Source organism: Monoraphidium neglectum (genome assembly GCF_000611645.1).
Source record: "Monoraphidium neglectum strain SAG 48.87 unplaced genomic scaffold scaffold00740, whole genome shotgun sequence".
In the NCBI taxonomy this organism is placed as follows: domain Eukaryota; kingdom Viridiplantae; phylum Chlorophyta; class Chlorophyceae; order Sphaeropleales; family Selenastraceae; genus Monoraphidium; species Monoraphidium neglectum.
In genome coordinates this window covers 2038-21373 of record NW_014012888.1, presented here as the reverse complement: position 1 = coordinate 21373, position 19336 = coordinate 2038, and the positions used below count along the sequence as shown (strand labels likewise).

The following is a 19336-nucleotide window of genomic DNA, read 5'->3' as shown; positions in this document are numbered from 1 at the left end:
CACCTGCCCCAAACAAACACAAAAACACACCGCCCAGGTCCACGGCGTGACCTTCAACCCGTACCACCCGGCCAGTCAGGGCGATAGCACACCCGGCACATCGGCCCGCTCCTCGCCGCGCCCCTCGCCGCGGCCCGTGGCGCGGCCATTCTCAAGCCCAGCACCCATTGTCGGGGAGGACTTACAGCCGCTGATGTTTGCAACGTGGGGAGTCAAGCACGTCAAGTTCTGGGTCCGGTCCTGGGACGAGGTGCGGCGACTGCCTCCGGACTTCCAGGCAGGCGGCCACATTGTAACCGGCTGTTACCTTGAAGGCAGCCGCATCTTGAGGCATAATGCTAGTCGCATGCAACCATTCTACCCCTGACAAGATGCACATTACGCCATCCTCTTTGATCACTTCCAAACAGGATGGCCGTGAGTTCTACCGCACTACCCAGGGGCGCTGGGCCTCCGCCTCTGACCGCGCCGACATCCACTCTGCCACGTTCCTGCGCGGCGGCTGGCTGGTCACGGGCACATCAGGCGGCCGGCTGCTGCAGTGGGACGCATCAGAGACTCGCGGAGGCCTGGGGCGCTGCGTCCGGGTACGCCCCGTGGTTGCAACAGGGTTGGGACGGCTTGCTTGAAGAAGCCGCATCTGCAATGGCTTTTGATCCACATGCGAGTATCCTTTGTGACTCGGCTACAATAACTGCCTAATTGTGTACTGCAGGTCATTGAGGCACATGGGCTTTTGGGGAGGGCCCGGTCCCCTCACCCTGGTGGCAGCGACGTCTCCATCATGGTGGGTTGATGACGCAGGCGGGTTTCTGGTCAGGGTCAGGGGGGTGCTTGTTGGGAGCTTTGCGCAACCTGATAGAGTAGTGGAAGATGGTGGCTACACTGCAGAAGGTTTGCTGTTCATGTTGCAACCGGCCCTTTCCGCCCTGTTTGAAGCAGGCAGTACGTGCTCTGGCGCTGCGGTGCGGGGGCCGCGAGCTCGTGAGCGCCGGCGACGATGGCCGCCTGGTAGCCTGGGATGCGGCTGGGGACGGCGGCGTAGGGCGCGTCACCGCCAGCCTGCAGGTACGGGCCGATTTGCGTCCAAAAAACATGGAGGGTAAGGAACATCATGATCGGCTTGGCTGCTGAAGGCGCGGAGGGGTGAGGCTGACATTTACACATGGACGCATGGCTGTGCCTGTCCTTCCAGCAGCGCAATCCTCCTATCAAAAGATGGCTCGTCCCAATCATCCCCCATCCTGCAACCCGCCTCAATCACTTGCCCCTGCAGTTTGAGGACCCTGCCGAGTCAGAGCCGGCCTCTTTCAGGGCCTTGGACTTTTACAGCCCACCGCAGGAGGACACGGCAGCAGCTGCACTGGACGCCACCCGAGGGCCTGGCGCCATGTTGTCCGCACATCAGCAGGCTTGGCCCGCACCCAGTGTCCTGGTCGGGACGCCCTGCGACTTGTGGGAGATCCCTGGGCAGGCGTTGGCTGTGACACCACCCACGGGGCCGGCTGCGGCGGTGAGGCTGCTTGGGCTGAGGTTTCCGGGGGCATTATAAAGCCTCACACCAACCAGACACTACACACAGGTTGAGTGTGTTGGGAAGGACCCTTGGAAAACCCCAGGAGTTTGACACGCATGTCTGCAAGTGTCCGCGCTGATTACCTTGATTTGCTTGCCGCCGCAGGCGGCGGCCTGGGTGGCCGCTTGCCGCGCTGTCAGTGTCACAGGTAGCAGCCCCGCATCAACAATTGGACCGCTGGTGTCAGCTGAGCTTCAGGGCCGCACCACAAGCGATGAGGCTGGCAAAACAGGGCTTGCTAGCTGCAGCGACGCCAGCAGCTCGCCGCGGCTGGTGGCTGGCAGCACGAGTGGCGGTGGCACGGCGGACAGATTCAGCAGCTCTGGCGAGGATGTCACCAGCGGAGGTGCCTGGGCTGCGGTGATGGAATCGTTGGCGACGCCGGCGCCGCGGCCCAGGAGCCAGCAGCGAGCACGGACCGAGGCGACAAGCCTGCTGCCGCAGCCCCTGATCCAAGGCCACATGGTGGGAGGCTTGCAGCTGCATGCCAGCCCTGGAATGCGCGTGGCATATGGTCCTGGCTGTTTGGGTTCTGATGACTTTCGCAGCCCGCCTGCCATGTGCCCGAAGAAGTTATCTTTGCCGAGTTCTATCCCCTGCACGGTGTCAGGCGAGATCACTGCAAACAGCGCTACACACCAACATCTCAGGGCGATGCATTCTGTGTTGCCTGGAATCCTGCGCGACCCTACAAGTTTGCCACGGCCTGCGAGAGCCCCAACATCTACATCTGGCATGCGCGCCGCCACGGTCTTATTGTGAGTGACCCACCACGGTGGTTACAAAGAGGGTGCTTAGCAGCTTAGTCATGAACCGGGGGATACCTTCAAGTACAAGCCTGTTCTGACACGCATTGCTCAAATATCCCCAGGCCAAGGTGACCATCGGCGTTCCAGCACACTGCCTGGCCTTCTCCCCGGATGGCAATCACCTGGCTGTGGGCACCACCACGGGCATCGTGAGAGTGCTGGCTGCCAATGAGCTGTCCACCGTTGTGGCAGAGCTGGATCAGGTTTGCCCTGGCTTACAGAGTTGGGAAGAAAGGGGGCTGACAGGTTGGGGGTACGTTCGCATTGTGGTTGGTCACCGAGAGGTGGTGATGGCGACGGCCGCGCGAAAGCAGCCGCAGCCCTCTTCCATACAATGTTTGCAAAGTCTTACTCGAGCCCATCATCCGTCACCTTGTCCTGCACCTGTCCCTTGTCCCGAATACCCAGGGCCCGAAGGGTGTCGAGTCCCTTGCGTTCTCACCAGGCGGGGAGCGCCTGGCCGCGGGATCTGCAGATGGCAGCATGACTGTCTACAGTGTCGATGGGGGGTGAGTCAGGCACAGGCCTGAGGTTGATTAACGCAGAGGATGGGCTGCTATGTTGTGCAACATTCTTACCAGCCGTAACCATCGAGGTTATTGCGCAGCGTCTTCAGCCCCGAGTTTCAAAATTTCTTCCTCCGAAGCACCCCCCCCCCGCCCTCACGCCTCCACACCCCCTGGTTTTGCTGCCAATCAGGGTGTACAGCATGGCGTTCACGTGCCGTGACCACCACCCTGGAGGCTGTGCTGTGCGCACGCTGGACTGGTCATGTGACGGGACTCTGGTGCTGTCAGGCGGCGACAGCTTTGACCTCGTGGCCGTGGACGCAGCCACGGGAAGGAGGGTGAGTTGCCCATCAACAGAGAGTGCAACGTGCGCTGGCCGACCCATTGCATGCAGGCCGTTTGACACCGACCCTTGTGCGGCAAATTAACATGAATCATTGTCACCACCCCCAAATTGCAGGTGCAGCGCAACACGCGCAACATCCCCTGGGCCACCCACAGCAGCATCCTGGGGTTTGGTGTGATGGGCATATGGCGGAAAGGGGCCGATGATGGTGACATCATTGCAGTGGACAGGTGGGTGGCATCAAATTAGATTAGGGGTCGGAGTTGGGTTGCAGGATTGAGGATTATACAGGCTGCAAACCTTTCAACCCCCAGACCAAGTAGTGGGTGGCACTAGGAGGGGCAGGGCCCGCTGCACACTGCTGGGCGTTGAGCCTGCCTGATGCCTCTGCAGCTTTGGTATGCCCTTTGGGCCTGAGGAAAGTGAACACGACAACCGGCATATCGGGTTGGTAGGACCTAGTTAAACAATCAGCTGCATGGCTCGTTGCATCCTGCAAATGTCCTCTCCAAACAACCGACCCAGGTCCAACGAGGTTGACACGTTGAGCGGAGCCGGGCCCCTGTCAGCGTCAGACGGCCATGTGGTGGCCACGGGGTCGCGTGACGGCATCGTGAGGCTCTTCAGCCACCCATGCGTTGTGAATGACGCACCCTGCAGGTGAGAAGGCGCACAGTCGTGCAGGCATAGTATTGGTGGCCATTATTTTGCGGCGGGTGCTTGCAGCAAGATCCGCGGCCCGTCGTTCTGCTTGATGCCCAGTCACTCGCATCCCCAGCGTGTGTCGCACAACCGCAGCTTCTGCAAGCGACTTCGCATCACCACCATGTAGGGAGCACTGCGGACACTCAGAAGGCATCAGCGCACTGCGCTTCTCGCCTTGCAACAAGTGGCTGGTCAGCACTGGCGACCGCGACAGGGCGTTGTTCCAGGTGAGGACACGCAACGTGCTGGCAGAGCCGAATGTCCAGGTTCACAGCAGCGCAGCACCACCCATCAGCATACCATAGGCCCCTAAGCTTTCCCTTTGCCATCGCTGGCAATTGCGTCATGTGTAAACGTTTGATGGCCCGCCCCCTCCCTTGCAGTGGCGTGTGGTGCATGACGCGCAGCAGCTTCAGGACGAAGGTTCTCGCCCAAGGGGGGCGTCGCCTCAACCGCAGGCATATGTGGTGGACGGCGATGAAGACCTGCAGGGTGGCAGCATGGGCGAGGGCGGCAATGGTGTCAATAACGGCGGCAAAGATGATACCAAGCTGCCGGGCAGCGGCACAGAATTGAGGACACTGCGCTCGCCACGTCCCGCGGCCTCTCTGATCCAAGAATGGCAGCGGCGGCAGGAGGAGCGGCTGGGGCAGGACAAGCCGCCATGTCCCATAGGGGTGCAGGCGGAGGTCCAGCCTGCCCCAACGACTCTGCAGCGGCCATTGCACCAGCAGCAGCCGCACCAGCAGCAGCAGCAGCCGCGGGACCACCAGCAGCAGCAGCCACACCAGCAGCAGCAACAGCAGCAGCAGCAGCAGCAGCAGCAGCAGCAGCAGCAGGGCATAATACCCGAGCGGCCCCATGAGCAGCTGAAAATGTCCACAACCCCAGAGCATGCGCGGCAACAGCAGCAGCAGCAGCAGCAGGAGCAGCAGCAGCAGCAGCAGCAGCAGCCCCCTGGAAAGGACCAACAACCACAGCAGCAGCAGCATCACCAGCACCAGCAGCAGCAAGGGCAGCAAATCAGGGATGTGTCGCAGGCAACTTCTGCCGCCGCCACGGCTGTGGCAGCCGCGGCTGTCGCAACAGCCGCAGCAGAGGCAGCAGAGGCAGCATCCAAGGCCTGTGCGGTAGCGCAAAGCGCGCGATCTGCAGATCTCAGCAGCGTCACAGCTTGGGCCTCAGCACTTGCGGAGTCACAGACAGTTGGTATCGGCTCCACCGCCATTGCTGTGCCGGTGGCCTCCGAGGATCCCTTGCCTGTGGGTGATGATGCAGGGATGGGCCAGCGAGGTCTCAGCATGAACGCAGCAGCAGGGCATGTGGCGAGCAGCGCCGCTGGGCACAGCGGTGTTGAAGGCCGCGTGGCATATGAGATCTCGACTCTCACCAGCGACATGAGGTGCGGGGAGGGGGCCAAGTAGTCTCTTTTGGAGGGGGGCAACGGGGGGCTTGAGAGGCCAGTCAAGGCGTCGGGCATTTGATTCAGATACGCGACGCGCCTGTGCAGCAGGCTGATGCTGGGGCCTTGCAGATCCGGGTTTTGGCCGCCACGACCTCGTCTGCGGGGCTCCAGTTGTGCAGTGCAGCTTGCTCGTCTCAATAAGTGAATTGTGTTGCGACCTTATTGCTGCCCTTTTGTACCAGGGGCGCCGCCACGGACTGTGGTGTCTTTGCGGTACTGTTCGGCACCCAGGGGGACAGCGGTGAGCTGGCACTGGACAACCACCCAGACAACTTTGCTCGCGGCCGGCTGGACACCTTTGTGGTGTGGGCGCCAAAGGTACTGGGATGCAGCTGGCAATGGAGGCGATGAGAATTGCAATCAGGAACCTGCTGCGACAGTATGCACAGGCTTGCACATCGTCTCATCAAGACATCAGCTCGGCGCTTGATAATATGGCGCACTCCAATGGTCTGCAAACCCGCCCATGTTGCCCGACAGGACCTGGGGCCACTGCTGCGGCTGCGCATTGGCCACGACGGCTGTGGCGCGCGACCGCGCTGGCACTTGGCTGGAGCCACAGCCGTCAAGCGGGGCTCAGGGGACCCTCCCGCCACATTTCCTTGCGGTGGGTGGCGTGTGGTTTTTGACAAGAGCTTTTTGTTGCACAGCGTGTTGTCCAGTGATGCATGGCTGCATGGTAGTGACGGCGCCCGTGACCGAGTATGCAAGCCGCGCCCTATGCCACTTTGACACTGGCAACGCAGGGATGTGGTTTGCACGTGACGAGGGCGACGGCCAGACAGCTCGCATGCTGGGGAGGGGCAAGGTGCCTGCTGGAGCGGGGCACGGCCTGATGGGGTTGTCAGGCCTGAATGGGCTACGTGCCGTGGGACACGAGTGCTACAGGGTGAGGGGTTGAGAAGGGGGACATGGCAGGTTCCCTCTCAACGCGGCAAGCGGAAGGGCGGAAGGGGAGTCAGGATGCACCACCGGTGTTGGTGCATCGGACAGCCCGATCAGCACTGCTTGGCCACACACTTGTAACTTCCAAACCCTTGGGCTGGTGCCAGGCGCTCTGCCAATGCTGACCTCGTTCGGTCCTACCTTACCTCTCATCGCCCCACCCCTTACCTGCTGCCCCTGCCCGCGAAACCCCCGTTAAGGTGACGGTCAAAACATCGGACTGCAAGGGTGCTGGGACGGACGCAGCGGTGGCAGTGGTACTGGTGGGCACCGCTGGCAGCAGCGGGCCCCACCCCCTCAGCAATGACGGTCGCTGCTTCAGAAGAGGTAAGCTGGGGTTGTGGCATCACCTGGCGACTCTGCACGCACGGCGCCTCGGCCTCGCTGGTGTGCGCTGATGGCGGGACCCCGGAAGGGGCATCCCCCCGGGTCAGCACTGCCCAGGCACGCCCGAGCATGCCCATGGCACCCCTGATATTGCTCTGAATTCTCGGCCCCTAACTCCCGACTCTTCCACTACAAAACCCACCTTGAAACCCCAGGTGGCGTGGACGAGTTTGAGGTGGTGGCGGCTGTGGGCGAGCTACGCGCTGTGCGCATCGGCCATGATAACAACGGCCACGACGCCGCCTGGCACCTCCATGAGGTGATCGTGTTCCGTCCCGGGGCGCCCTGCATCAAGCTCCCGGCCAACAGGTGGCTGGCCACTGATGAGGAGGACGGACAGACCTGGGTCACGCTCACACCAGGCGGGGCGGACAGCGGCCTGCCGCGCTCGGCTGCCTGGCAAGCGCAGCGTTCTGCAGAGCTACAGCAGCTGCTGGAGCAGCATCATACGCTGGAGGAGCAAACATTCGTGCAGCAGCGGTCGCCAAGGGGGTGCTCCTTGGAGCAGGCGCCATCGCCGCAGCATGTCTTGACGGCGCGGGGCAAGCCATCACCATCGCCGTGGCAGACGCCGCCGCTGCGCACACAGTCGGGCTCCCGGTCACTGTCAGAGTCGCCACTGCCATCACAGGCGGTGCCGTCGCGGCAGCCGCTGTCGCCTTTCCACGCGCTGGCGTCCAAGCCCCTGCAGGACACAGAGGCAGCCCAGTCGGAGTCGCCATGCAGGCCGTCCCATCCGCAGCCGCACGGCCGTGCTGCTGATGAGGGGCCGACGTCTGCTGAGCAGGCGGCGCCTGCCAGGCTGTGGCCCGAGGTCGGGTTTAATGCTGAGGGCCCCACTGACCTGCTGCGGCGGGTGAGTGGGTGCTGCCGAGCCCGGTGCGTGCATCATGGTGGAGTGGTTCTACATGTCGGCTTGCCAGCTCCCCACCTGGCCTTTTGTCATGCTGCTTTTATTGAAGACTGCACCTCTGTGCTTGCAACCTCCAATTGCCAGGCGCCGCCCAGTCCGCGCTCTCGTGGCCTGGAGTCGTCACAGCGCAGCACCTCGCCCTGTCGCCGCGATGACGCCGTGTCGCCGGCTTCTGTGCAGCTCCAGCCCCTTGACGCATCACTGAGCAGCTACGTGCCGCCTGCACCCAGCAGCTACAAGTGAGCACATTGTACGCTGGGAGGTTTGCATGGCGCAGCACTGGTGGCAATGTGCATGATGTCACCTGAGGCCGCCTGAGCGTCCTGCGCGTGTGCTTGCCCCCGACGTCCTGCATGGCGGCAACCATCCGCCTGGGCATGAACGTCCGCCTCCTCCTCACCTCAGGTACAAGCTGACCGTCAGCACCCTGGACTCGCGCGGCGCTGGGACGTCTGCGGCTGTGAGCGTGCGCCTCATGGGCGAGAAGGGCTGCAGTGACGAGCTGCTGCTGGAGCGCAGCGCCGACAGCTTCTCACGCGGCAAGGTGCGCGCCGGGTGGGCGAGGCAGGGCGGGACGCAGGTCGAGGCCAGCCACGCACTATGCTAGGCCGTTGGCGCATCTCAATGACCAATTGAAATCATACACACGTGTTTATGGATGTCGTCATATGCGCGTACAGTACCCTACTGAGCGCTAGCTCACCCACAACAGCCAACCCCTCCTCCCACCCCACTGAACCCCCCGTCCCACCTCGCCACTTTCTTAGCCGCCGCGCACCTCAACCACCCCCGATCGCTGCCCCACAGCTTGATGAGTTTGTGGTGGACGTAGGGCCTCATGACATCGGGGAGCTCACCGCCCTGGACATAGGGCTCGTCCCCAGGGGCCGCAACGTTTCCTCCCTGGGTGGTGCGCTCGCGGGCCTGGCCGGCGGCGCCCGCTGGGGCCTGGCGGGGGTAGAGGTGCTGCGGCTGGTGGATGGGGCGCGCTGCCACTTCCCCTACGAGGGCTGGATCGGCGACAAGGAGGCCGGCACTGGGCTCAAGGCCGCCGGCCAGGCCTGGGACGCTGGAGCTAGGAGCGGGGGCGGCAGGCGTGGTGCACGTGTGCAGCTTTGGCCCGGGCGGCAGGTCAGCGGGTCTGCTGGGCGCGGAGCGTCATACCGTGTCGTTGTCAGAACTGTGGCTGCGCGCGGAAGCGGCAGCGGCGGGGGCAGCCGCGGTTGCTGGGGCGCCGATACCACCGAGAACGACGGCGAACGTGGCCGAAGTCTGGCTGTGGCGCTGTCCCTGACCCTGTTTGGGACTGGTGCAGCTGCGCCGGGCGACGGCGCGGTGCGCAGCGTGAGCAGCGGCGTGCAGCGGGTGGAGGTCAGTGGCGACTCCCTGGCGCCTGGTGGTGCCGCGGCGTTCACCTTGCGCTGCCGCGACTTGGGGGAGGTGACCAGCACCACGGTGGGTGGTACTGACTGGGGATGATGAGCGCAGGCAGGCAAAGGCGAATTGTTCTTGCAATTGGCCACAGCTCATTGCTACATCAGGCCAGTGCACCATCTTGCCATGGAAGCGTATTTGGGCCTGCAGTCTCAGCATGCTGTACGGTCGGCCTCCTCCCACCACCATCCCACATCATTGTACCATGACAGGTCGCCCTGGAGGCTGTCGGGGGATGTCCCGTGTCGTGGCTGCTGGAGGGCCTGGAGGTCACAGACCTGGGGCGGTGGGTGCGGGGGGGGGGGACGCAGGGGTGCCATGGGTCACCGGATTCGACCCTTGCCGTCGCTCGCATTCCCTTCCCGGGTCAGAGTTGGTGTTGCATTCAGCAGGGGTTCGCGGCTGCATTTGTTTCATTGGATTCAGGGTGGAGATGTATGTCCGCTTGCCCAACCTCACCTATCCACCAAGAATTTGTCAGAGCAGCAACACTTTTCTGGCCAACTGTGCGCTCTGCTGGCGCTGTGTATGCACAGACAGCGCTGCGGTCGCGTGCACACACTCGCACCTGCAAACATAACTAGTGCACAACCAAAGTTATGCAAATACCCATACACATGCATGAGCAGGGGTGTGACCACGGTATTTCCCTCGGGGCGCTGGTTGGACGTACCACATGAGAGCAAGGCTGCGCCTCTGCAGCAGGTGAGCCTGCAGGGGTTTGCGCGCAACTCCCAGCCGCAGCCGTATCCGCAGCAATACCACTGCACAATGCTATGCCTTTTCTGTCGGCATAATCGCACACGCACACAAACACACACAACACACATCACCTCAGGTGCTGCTGCCGGCCCGCGACTCCAGTGGTGGTGGTGCTGCTGCTGCTCTCGAGGCCAGCCCCGTCTCTGCAGGCTTCACTGGCGCCAGCCTCGTCAGCCTGGGAGGGGGCGGCAGCGGCGGCTTGCTGCGCTACGAGGTGGCTGTGGTGACGTCAGACCTGCGTGGCGCGGGAACAAATGGCCGGGTGTGGCTGTTACTAGAGGGATCGCATGGCCGCAGCGGCTGGACGCTGCTGGAGGCCAGCCCCGACAACGTGAGCGGACTGCGGAGGGTAGGGCGTAATGGGAAGGGGCGCGGCTTGCTGATGGGGGTGTGCCAGCGACCACAGCTCCACGTCGCACTTGCGGCCTGCGTTGGCCCCTGCTGCCATTTTCCAGGCAGAGTTCGCCCTCCTCACCCTGCCACGACAAGCGAAGAGCCCTGCACAGCAACAACCCTCAACTGCCGCTTGTGCTTGCCAGCCACCCCATCCACCACCACCACCATCACCACCCCACCCAGTTTGAGCGCGGCTGCCGCGACCTCTTCACGCTGGTGGCTCCAGACCTGGGGCCCCTCACAGAGGTAGAGGTGCGCAAGGAGGGCGGCGGCGCGGCCGGCACAGGCGCGGCCGGCAGCGGCGCTGCGGCGCGCGACTGGCACCTGCACTCTGTGGAGGTGTTACACCCAGGTTTGTGGGAGTCAGCGCCTGGGAGGGTGAGATGAGCCACACCAGCATCATTCATGGAGGAGGAAGGCTGGTAGCATGCACTGTGGCCGACGCGTGCTGATCTGGCCTCATCGGGTTCTGGTCTCAAACCATAACGGCTCTGGGACCCATGCAAGGCTTGACCACCTCCTCAACACCCCGCAACTTCCTGCCACACCTCAGGCATGCAGCGCCGTTTCATCTTTCCGGCCAACCGGTGGCTAAGGGGCCATTCGTGCGAAGCCGTCCTGGCCTGCAACGACCCATCGCCGGGGCTGGGGGGTGCGGGCAGTGGTTCCGCCGTCAAGCCAGGTAGCATGACCGCAGCTCTCGCTCCCTCGAGCTCGCTGCCACGCCACAGCAGCGCCACCGCGGCCATGTCGAGCAGCGTCCTGCCCCTGCTGACTGCGGCGCGGGGCAGCTCTCTTGGTGCGCCTGGCGCGTGCGACCCCCGTCAGCCGCCGTCATACCGCATCGTGATTATCACCAGCGGCCACGATGGCCTCGATGATGGGGCAGCCAGCGCGGAATGGGCGGTCGACGCGGTGCTGGGTGGCGGTGACGTCATCATGGCGGTGTACGGAGAGGGTGGCAACACAGGAGAGCTGCGGCTGGATGGCGGGGAGCCCGCGGCCTTGGAGGGCGACGAGGAGGGCTCAGACAACGGGGGCTTCCGGGTGGGTGGCGGGTTGGCGGGGGGTGAGCAGCGTCGCGTCGTTGTGTCTCGTGGTGTTACTCATGTGTGCGCTTTGCACAGCGCTGATGCTATGCCGGTATTGCAGGACCCATTTCAACAGAATTTTCTCGGCGCTCAGCCCGTCGTTCTCCCGTGGCACCCAACACCCTGCAGGCAGCTGCTTTCGTTATGCGGACTCGTGACGTCGGATACCCGGCCTCTGTGCGCATCACCTACCACCCGCCACCCCGCGCCCGCTCGAGGAGCAGCCCACGCACTTCGCCTCATACCACACCGCGCGGCGGTGCTTCAAGCCCCACTCGCAGCGGTACGCCCCGCAGCGGCACCGGCACCCCGCGCGGTGGCCCCCTCAATGTGGCAGGCGTGTCTGCATCCGCTAGCCCCCGCCGCGCTGCCGCTTCATGGCCGCTGGTGGCTGTCGAGGTGATCCACGAGGCCTCCGGAGCAGCGGCGCGTTTTGAGCTGCCCGATGACGGCGGGTGGGCTTGTGCTGACCCCGGCAGCGCTCGCACGGCGCTGCTGCTGCCCGTCGCGGACAGCGACGAGTTTGAGGGCGACGAGTTTGAGGAGGAGGAGGGGGAGGCGGCGGGGCACGGGGACGGAGACGGCGAGGAGGGCGGCTTTACAGGTGACTACGCTGACCATGAGGGGTCGGAGCGCGGGGCGCATCATGGCCATCCTGCGGTTGAGGATGAAGAGGACGACGCCCTGGACAGGCGGTGTCATGAGGGGCTGCCGCGCGGCTGTGCACAGCAGCAGCCATCTGCATACGACACATGGGGTGCCGACCTACCCAGCGCATTTTCCAACGAACGGCAGCGGGAGCTGTTTGAGGAGGAGCGTGCACGCGCACGCGCGATGGGCTTGGCCCGCGTTGCCGGTGCCGCTCGGCGTGCGCAGGCCAGTGTGTCCCATAATCGGCAGGAGCAGGGGCACCAGCTCACCACGCGGCCCCAGGCCCCTCCTGTCGGACTCGCAAAGTTATTCCAGGGGCCGCAGCAGCATGTCGCGCAGCAAGTGAATACGCACCAACATCAGCAGCAGCCACGGCAGCCCCTTGACCCTGGTCAGCGCTCGCCTGGTGCTCACGAACCGCTGCAGCACCAGCAGCAGCACTCGCCACGGCGGCCTGCAGTGGAGTACCGAGTCCTGGTGCGCACGCGCAGCCCGCGCGGTGGCAGCAGGGCCATGGCAGCAGCTAACCAGGCCGGATCCAACAGCGGCGCCGATGACGTCAGCATTGCCCTCGTGGGCAGCCGCGGCCACACAGGGCCGCTGAGGCTGGCTGGGGCGCGGCGTGGGCACGGCGCAGCAGGCGGCGGCAGCGGTGTGGAGACATTTCAAGTCCAGGTGTGACAGCTCCCCTGTGCCTTGTCAGCCCGTGCATGGCATAGGGTTTGCATCAGCCGCGTGATGCTGCAACTTCCTGCAGCCCGCAACCAAAGCCAACCGCAGTGCAAGTGACAATCTGCCCTTTCCCTTGGTACTAGCCTGCCCCTCACCCATCATGTTGCTGCCCCCTAACACACACACACACACGCACACACACACACACACACATGTGCACACGCACACATAGGGCCCAGATGTGGGCACTATCACCAGCGCAAATCTGGAGCTACACGCTGGCGAGGTCGAGGGGGCGTGGCAGGTGGAGAGCGTCGAGGTCACGCACACAGGCACAGGCCAGGTGCGCAGGATGTTGCTGGCTCACGAACAGTGACAGCAGCCTGAGCACACGGAAATCGCTTGATAGACAAGGTCTTGTTGAGGCTGTGAAATGCTCATCGTATCTCGCCCTCTGCCTTGCAAGCACTGCTTCTCTCTGTCAACCACTCCCTGACACCTGTCCATGTTTTGTTGTCATGCTCACCGCAAATACCACCCAGTCCATGCGCTTTGCATTTGTGGGCTGGTTCGACTCTGAGGACGCCGCGGCACCCCAGCCCCGTGGCAACACCTCGCCGCCGCCATCCCGCAACAACGTCCAGCCTGCATCCCCGAGCCCTTCCCCTTCCACGTCAGCCATTGCAGAGGCAGTCGCCGGGACGGCTGAGTCCCCGCGGCGCCGCGGCAGCGCAGCTGGGAAAGTACTCTCACCGCCAGCACCGCGGCCACCTCCACCATCAGCACCAGCAGGGATGCAGTCTGGGGCTGCCGCGGACGTCGCAACGCTGAAAGAACAACGCGTGCCAGCTATGGGCGACAATGCGCAGCAGCAATCGGGCGTTTCACGCACAGTCGTGGGGCCACAAATCACCGCACCCAGCCCCGCAGCTGCAACAAGCCCGACTGCCACGAAGCCCACTGCAGCCGTGCGCCACGCAGAGGCCGCTGCAGGTGGCGCGACGGGGGCAACCGGGGCACCCCGCGGCCGCCCGATATTGCGTCACTATGAAGTGGCGGTCAGCACCAGCGACATACCTGGGGCTGCCACGCAGTGCGAGGTGCGTCTCGCGGTGCCGCATTGCACAACTGTTGACAATCCAACACCTTGCAGCACAGAAGTAGAACCTTACGGCAGATATCATCGGGAATCAGCAGTGCTGTGATGTTCAACCACCCCTGATGATGCCCATTGCTTTGGAAGTACACATTACTGGCACCCTCCGTCTCTTGCTGCCCCTGACTAAATCCTTACCCAGGTGTACCTATCACTCTCAGGGGAGGGGGGTGAGGTGGGGGACGTGCGGCTGGAGCGCTCTTGTGCGGTCGGCACCATCGATGTGCGAGGCCGCAGGTGAGAGGCCGGGTGACGGATGAGGCATACTGAGAGCTGCAGCTGGCCAAAATGACCCTATTTTATGGTCAGTGAGGCGGCGTAAACACACCAGACAGCAAGTACATAACTGAAGTGGAAGGGACGCGTGCATGAAGTGTCACAAACACTGCCTCCCTCTCCCTGCCTACCTCGCCTACCTTTACCTTTCCTCCTCCAACACGTCTACAGCCACACACGCGCCACGCTGTTTGAGCGCGGTGCGACCGACCTATTCCGCTTCACTGGCCCCGACGTTGGCCGGCTGCACTGCGCCACGCTGCGCACAGTGGAGCGCGGCCTCCTCGGGACTGCTTGGTGGGTGGAGCAGGTTCCAGCCTAGTGCGTCACACGACCTACTGCTCACGTCAAGGGATTGACGTCTCATTTGCGTCATTGCTCAGCGCTGGCACTGCACGCGCGCGTGCGCGCGCACACACACACACACACATGCATGCATGCATGCATACATATATCCGCACACATATACACATGCACACACACAGGCACCTGGAGCGTGTGCGCGTGCGAAGTGGGGGCCAGACTGCACGGTTCACCTATGGCGACTGGCTGCAGCGCACCTCGAGCACGGGTGGCGCGTTCGTCACTCTGGTCGAGGAGGGGCTACTGCACAACGCAGCCGCGGCTGCAGAGGCCAAGGCAGCGGCAGATGCCGCCGCAGCCGCGGCTGCTGCAAGTGCAGCACAGGCTAGGGAGGAAACTGCGGCAGTGGCGCATGAGAAGGCAGCAGCTGGGCCTGCAGGCGGCGCGGCTGAGGAGCAGCTTCCATTTGAGGACACTTGCGCACAGGAGGAGAATCGTGGCGATGTGGTGAGTGCCAAGAGATGCGGAGCACTCCTGTGGGACAGCGGGGCCGCACAGCAAGCGCAACCACGCCTTGGCTCATCCATGATCAACTTCAAGCAACCCATGAACATCCGCTGCATGTCGTTTGATAGCCATCCCACCCTGGGCGTATGGTCACCCTGCAGGTGAGGTACAAGGTCAGTGTGGCGACCAGCAACATCCCGAATGCAGGCACAGACGCCCCCCTGCTTGTCCAGGTGCGGCTGTACTGGGGGGACGGCACGCTTCCAGCGTGTGCAAACTTTGGTTCTGCCCAGCCGGTCACACAAGGTCATCCCTGTTGTTGGAATGTTGCCGTCCTTTTCTTTCGACGCAGCGCCGCTCACTCTTACCTCTCGCTCCAATGACTCAGTGTGCACCACGCCTGCTTGCGCCCCGCAAACCAGGTCATCGGTCCGCTGGGCGCACTGGGCCGCGGCGCCATCCAGCTTGAGAACAGCTCACGCAGGGTGGGTGGGCGCCAGCCCGAGGGCAGGGGTGCGGCAGCCAACGTGAGTGCTGTGTGGCATCATCAAGTGGGGGTGATGCAACTGCTTTTAGGCAATGACAAGCCTCTGCGGAGCAAAGAGGGCTTTGCTGGGCTTGATTACTTCTCACGTGCGCATGTGGCCCTCCCGCCACCAACCTCGTGGTCCAGTTTGAAAGCGACTGTGTTGACGAGTTCTGGCTGGAGCTGCCAGCGTCGACCGACTGCGGCGCACCCATTCAGCGAGTGAGAGGCCAGCGTGGCCGAGCCTGGTCCCCACCTGCACCCGCTCCCGCTCTGTGATGACCTGCTGCTGGGTGTGCCTGTGCTGCACCGCTGCGCACGGATGGTCCCAAACCACGCTCACGCGCCTGATGCTCTTCGTTCCCCGCCTTCCTCCCTCTCACCCCTCAGCTGGTCGTGGAGCGCGGCGGTGACGCAGACCCCGCCCTGGACTGGCACATGGACCACATCGCGGTGGCCGACATGGACCGGTGTGCACGGGGTAGTATGACTGCGGGGGCAAGGATGTCAATGGGAGGAGTTGAGGGCATCGCTTGTGCTGGGTGTGAGGGCTGATGGCCCTGCCCTGAATGTCGTATTTCCAACATACCGCCACATGCCTTCCAACTTGTGTTCCTGTTTTGAAAACGCATACGCGCTGTGCAAATACACACACAGCAACCACACATACACACGCATGTACGTGCTGTTATGTGCGTTTTTGTGAATTTGCAAGTACATGCACTTTTGCAACTTCACACGCACAGACAAGCCCGCAGCAGTATGCAACGCACATCACGGACTCGTGCATGTGCGCGACCATGTGCACGCACACACGCACACGCATGCAGACACACAAACACACACACACACACACATACACACACACACACACTGACACGTTGACACTCGTGCAGGGGCCTGTCGTACAGGTGGTGCTGTGCGGAGTGGTTCAGCGCAAAGGCCGGCCTCAGCAAAGAGTGGGACGCCAGGCTGGAGGCCGCAGCTGGGCATCACCCATCGCAGGCGTTGCAGCTGGAAGAGGGGCCGCCTCCCAGTGTGCTGCAGCAGGTGGTCGAGCACAGCCGGCGTGGCCGCGCCACCCTCCAACACGGCGGCGGCGCTGAGGGAGCTCGTGCAGGCGGAGGCGTGCAGGAAGGGGCAGCGGCGGTGGAGGCCATGGCCAGCTGCACGAACGAGGTCGCTGTCGAGGCGCCAAACCAAGGTGCCGCGGCGGCGGCGGGCACCAGCGCAGTGCTCGGCTCTGGGCTCGAAGATCCTGGGGTTTCTCCAGCACCGCTGCCGGCTCCGACAGAGTACAGCCTGGCCATTCTGACAGGCGACCGCCCAGGCGCCGGCCTGGGCAAGCCCGTGCTGCTCGAGCTCACAGGGACGCTCCGCAGCTGCAGCTTCTCGCTGCCTGCCAGTGACGCAGAGGGGGGACAGGAGCAGCCCGATACCCGCGTGCTGGACGAGTTTGACCTCCTCATGCCGGAGCTAGGCCAGCTGGTAGAGCTGCGCCTGTGGACAGAGGCGGCGGCCGGCGCCGGCAGCAGCGGCAACGGCGGCGGCGACGCAGCATCGGCAGGCGACCCTGGCGTGGGTGGCGCGTGGTACCTGTGGACTGTGGAGGTGGCGCACGGGGGCAGCGGTTGCAGGTGGCTTTTCGAGCTTGACACATGGGTGCACGGTGGCCGCGAGCACGCCGTCACAGCACCGGCGCAGTTGGTGGCAGGCACATTACCTGAGAATTGGGCGTCCTCTCTGCCACCGTCCGGCTCTTCGCCGCCTCCCGGCTCCCTGGCACCGCCTGGCCGTCAGGAGGGGCGCGAAGGGATGGGGCCAACATCTCGCCAGCCCTTGGACGGCCTTCAGGGGCGGCAGCGCAGCAAGGAGGAGCGTGCGGAGGGGCCATGGCCGTCACGCGCCCGCCAATCAGCGGGCTAGACGGGCGGGCCAGCGGCAGACGGTGCCAGGTGGGGTGTGCAGCGATGCCGTGTGCTTGTCCATTGATTGTTTGCTGTGCGTAGACATGCATGCTCTCTAATTGCGACCTGCTGTTTACTCCTGCACCCTACTTGTGTCACCCCTCTAGGTTGACTGCTGCTGCCCGTGCCTCCTCTTTGCACAGGCCCGACTTGCAAGCACCAGGGTCGCTGCAGCCCCTCTGCCGCGACTATCCTCAGCACTGATTGATGCTGCTGGGGAAAGGGGGTGGTAAGTGGCGGGGACCCCAATGGCCGCCGAGCAGGCCGCGACCGTGGTGCGGTGCTGCCACCCACGGGATGCGAAGGCCCCTGCTTCCAGAGAGTTTGGGGGCAAAGGATTTTGGATTATGTATGGGTGTAGCATGGCCGTTGCTTCAGAGGCGTGAGGGACAGCAGATTATTGATTTTTGTGTTGATGGTGGTGAGGATTCAACACGTGCACGTGTAGGTTTGTGGCGGCACTGCAGTACCGTGCCACTATCGCGCACTGACCTTGTCAGCGGCTATTGACATCTGGCTGAGGTTCATGGGTGCCACCGGCTGATCGCACCGGTCACTGATGACATACAATTGCTTTAGGGTTGACTGCTTCACAGGATATCAGTATCCAGCTATCCACGCAACAGCGGCGTGTGCTGCACACGAGCGCACTCCGCCACGGCAAGCTCGGCGGCTGGCACAGCGGTGTGGTGGTCGCCGCACCCTTTGACCTTAGCGACCGCTGGTTGCGGGCACTGGGAAGCTTCCTTGCTCCTGATGGTGATGACGACGCGACTTGGACGGCTTACCCTCACACGACCCACACCTCCAACCAGCGTGCTTGGTCAGGCTTTGACACAATTGCCACGCGCTTCAGATTTACCCCTGCCCGCGCCCATACACATGCGGCTCTTCCTTTCCTGCGCACGGCTGTCCGCACATTGCGCTGCGTGCCGAGCTCCGCCCCTGTCACATGGCCCCATCCTTGCGCCTCGCGCGCACAGACGCTACATACAATTTGGCCTAACTTCCTAGGTTGGATGTTCCCGGCGTTGCTTTGACTCGCGTTACAGTGTAATTCAGGGATCCCTTCAACCGCACGGGACGACGCACCCACCAAGCGAGGTGCTGTGCGGTGGGCCCTTGGTGACGTGATCGTGTGCACACCCCGACGGCAGGCGGCAGTCTTGCCACAGGAATCAGGGGCGCATGGCCACGGGTGTCATAAGCAGCTGCGTCACAGCAAAAAGCAAAGCAGGCACTGCCTGAACAATGCACACCACTACAAGGCAGCGCAACTCACGACGACAAGAATGCGGAAGGAGTGGCAGAAGTGTGCCCTCCCATAGGAACCGGGGAAGTGCAGCGCGTGCGCCTTTCCTCGGGCGCGCACGACTCAGAGCCGAGAAGCGCGCCCTCAGGTGCACGGCGCGCTCCACTCTCTCCAACCTGCGCTCCCCCTGTCCCGGCCCTCACTGCTCAGAACCTGCGTATGGTGGATGGTGGGTGGTAGGGCAGCCCCGGCGCGCTCTCCGGCGTGGCGTCCTCCACTGGCCTGTAGCAGCCGATGGTCTTGTCGGCGTTGCAGGTGATGAGGCGCGACCCCGTGATGTCGTAGGACGCGGCGTACACGCCGGCCTCAGAGTCCAGGGACCCGGGCTGCACCACGGGCTCCACCTGCTGGTAGCAGTGCCCGCTGTTGTAGTCCCAAAACCTGGGGGTGGCGGGGGGTGGGGTGGAGTGCGGGGCAGGGCCAATGACGACATGACGGAGCTGGGGGCGTCACAGGGAGGGCTGCCTGAAGTGGGGGCAGGTGTGGGGCTCCAGGAGCTCGCAGCAGCAGTTGAGAGGCTCGAAGACCAGACGGGTGCGCTGTCCCCTTGCTGCCATGGTTATGCAGCCGTGCGCCACGCTTGGAGCCCCTCCTCTCAGGCTGGCTGGTCACCCCAACGCCCCCCCCC

At 63.6% G+C, this 19336-nt stretch overlaps 7 protein-coding genes across 7 annotated transcripts in view; 6 read left to right on the top strand and 1 right to left on the bottom strand.

Moving 5' to 3' along the window:
• Positions 1-37: 37 nt before the first annotated feature.
• On the top strand, positions 38-250 carry MNEG_5086 (hypothetical protein; the record flags this gene model as incomplete). The annotated part of the gene is made up of 1 exon (XM_014046444.1): positions 38-250. A coding segment is annotated over one exon (213 nt), but the record flags the coding sequence as incomplete, so codon positions are not given.
• Positions 251-410: 160 nt separating this feature from the next.
• Positions 411-587, top strand: MNEG_5085 (hypothetical protein; the record flags this gene model as incomplete). Its single annotated transcript, XM_014046443.1, has 1 exon — positions 411-587. A coding segment is annotated over one exon (177 nt), but the record flags the coding sequence as incomplete, so codon positions are not given.
• A 689-nt stretch (positions 588-1276) lies between these two features.
• Positions 1277-1513, top strand: MNEG_5084 (hypothetical protein; the record flags this gene model as incomplete). Its single annotated transcript, XM_014046442.1, has 1 exon — positions 1277-1513. A coding segment is annotated over one exon (237 nt), but the record flags the coding sequence as incomplete, so codon positions are not given.
• A 168-nt stretch (positions 1514-1681) lies between these two features.
• Positions 1682-2041, top strand: MNEG_5083 (hypothetical protein; the record flags this gene model as incomplete). The annotated part of the gene is made up of 1 exon (XM_014046441.1): positions 1682-2041. A coding segment is annotated over one exon (360 nt), but the record flags the coding sequence as incomplete, so codon positions are not given.
• A 2287-nt stretch (positions 2042-4328) lies between these two features.
• On the top strand, positions 4329-5347 carry MNEG_5082 (hypothetical protein; the record flags this gene model as incomplete). The annotated part of the gene is made up of 1 exon (XM_014046440.1): positions 4329-5347. A coding segment is annotated over one exon (1019 nt), but the record flags the coding sequence as incomplete, so codon positions are not given.
• Positions 5348-16325: 10978 nt separating this feature from the next.
• On the top strand, positions 16326-17355 carry MNEG_5081 (hypothetical protein; the record flags this gene model as incomplete). The annotated part of the gene is made up of 1 exon (XM_014046439.1): positions 16326-17355. A coding segment is annotated over one exon (1030 nt), but the record flags the coding sequence as incomplete, so codon positions are not given.
• A 1499-nt stretch (positions 17356-18854) lies between these two features.
• Positions 18855-19336, bottom strand: part of MNEG_5080 (pleiotropic regulator 1) — a gene marked incomplete at both ends in the record, with an annotated part of 1901 nt that continues 1419 nt past the window's right edge. The window contains one exon of the mRNA XM_014046438.1: positions 18855-19089. Coding sequence (XP_013901892.1) covers positions 18855-19089 — 235 coding nt within the window. The remainder of the gene's footprint in view (positions 19090-19336) is intronic.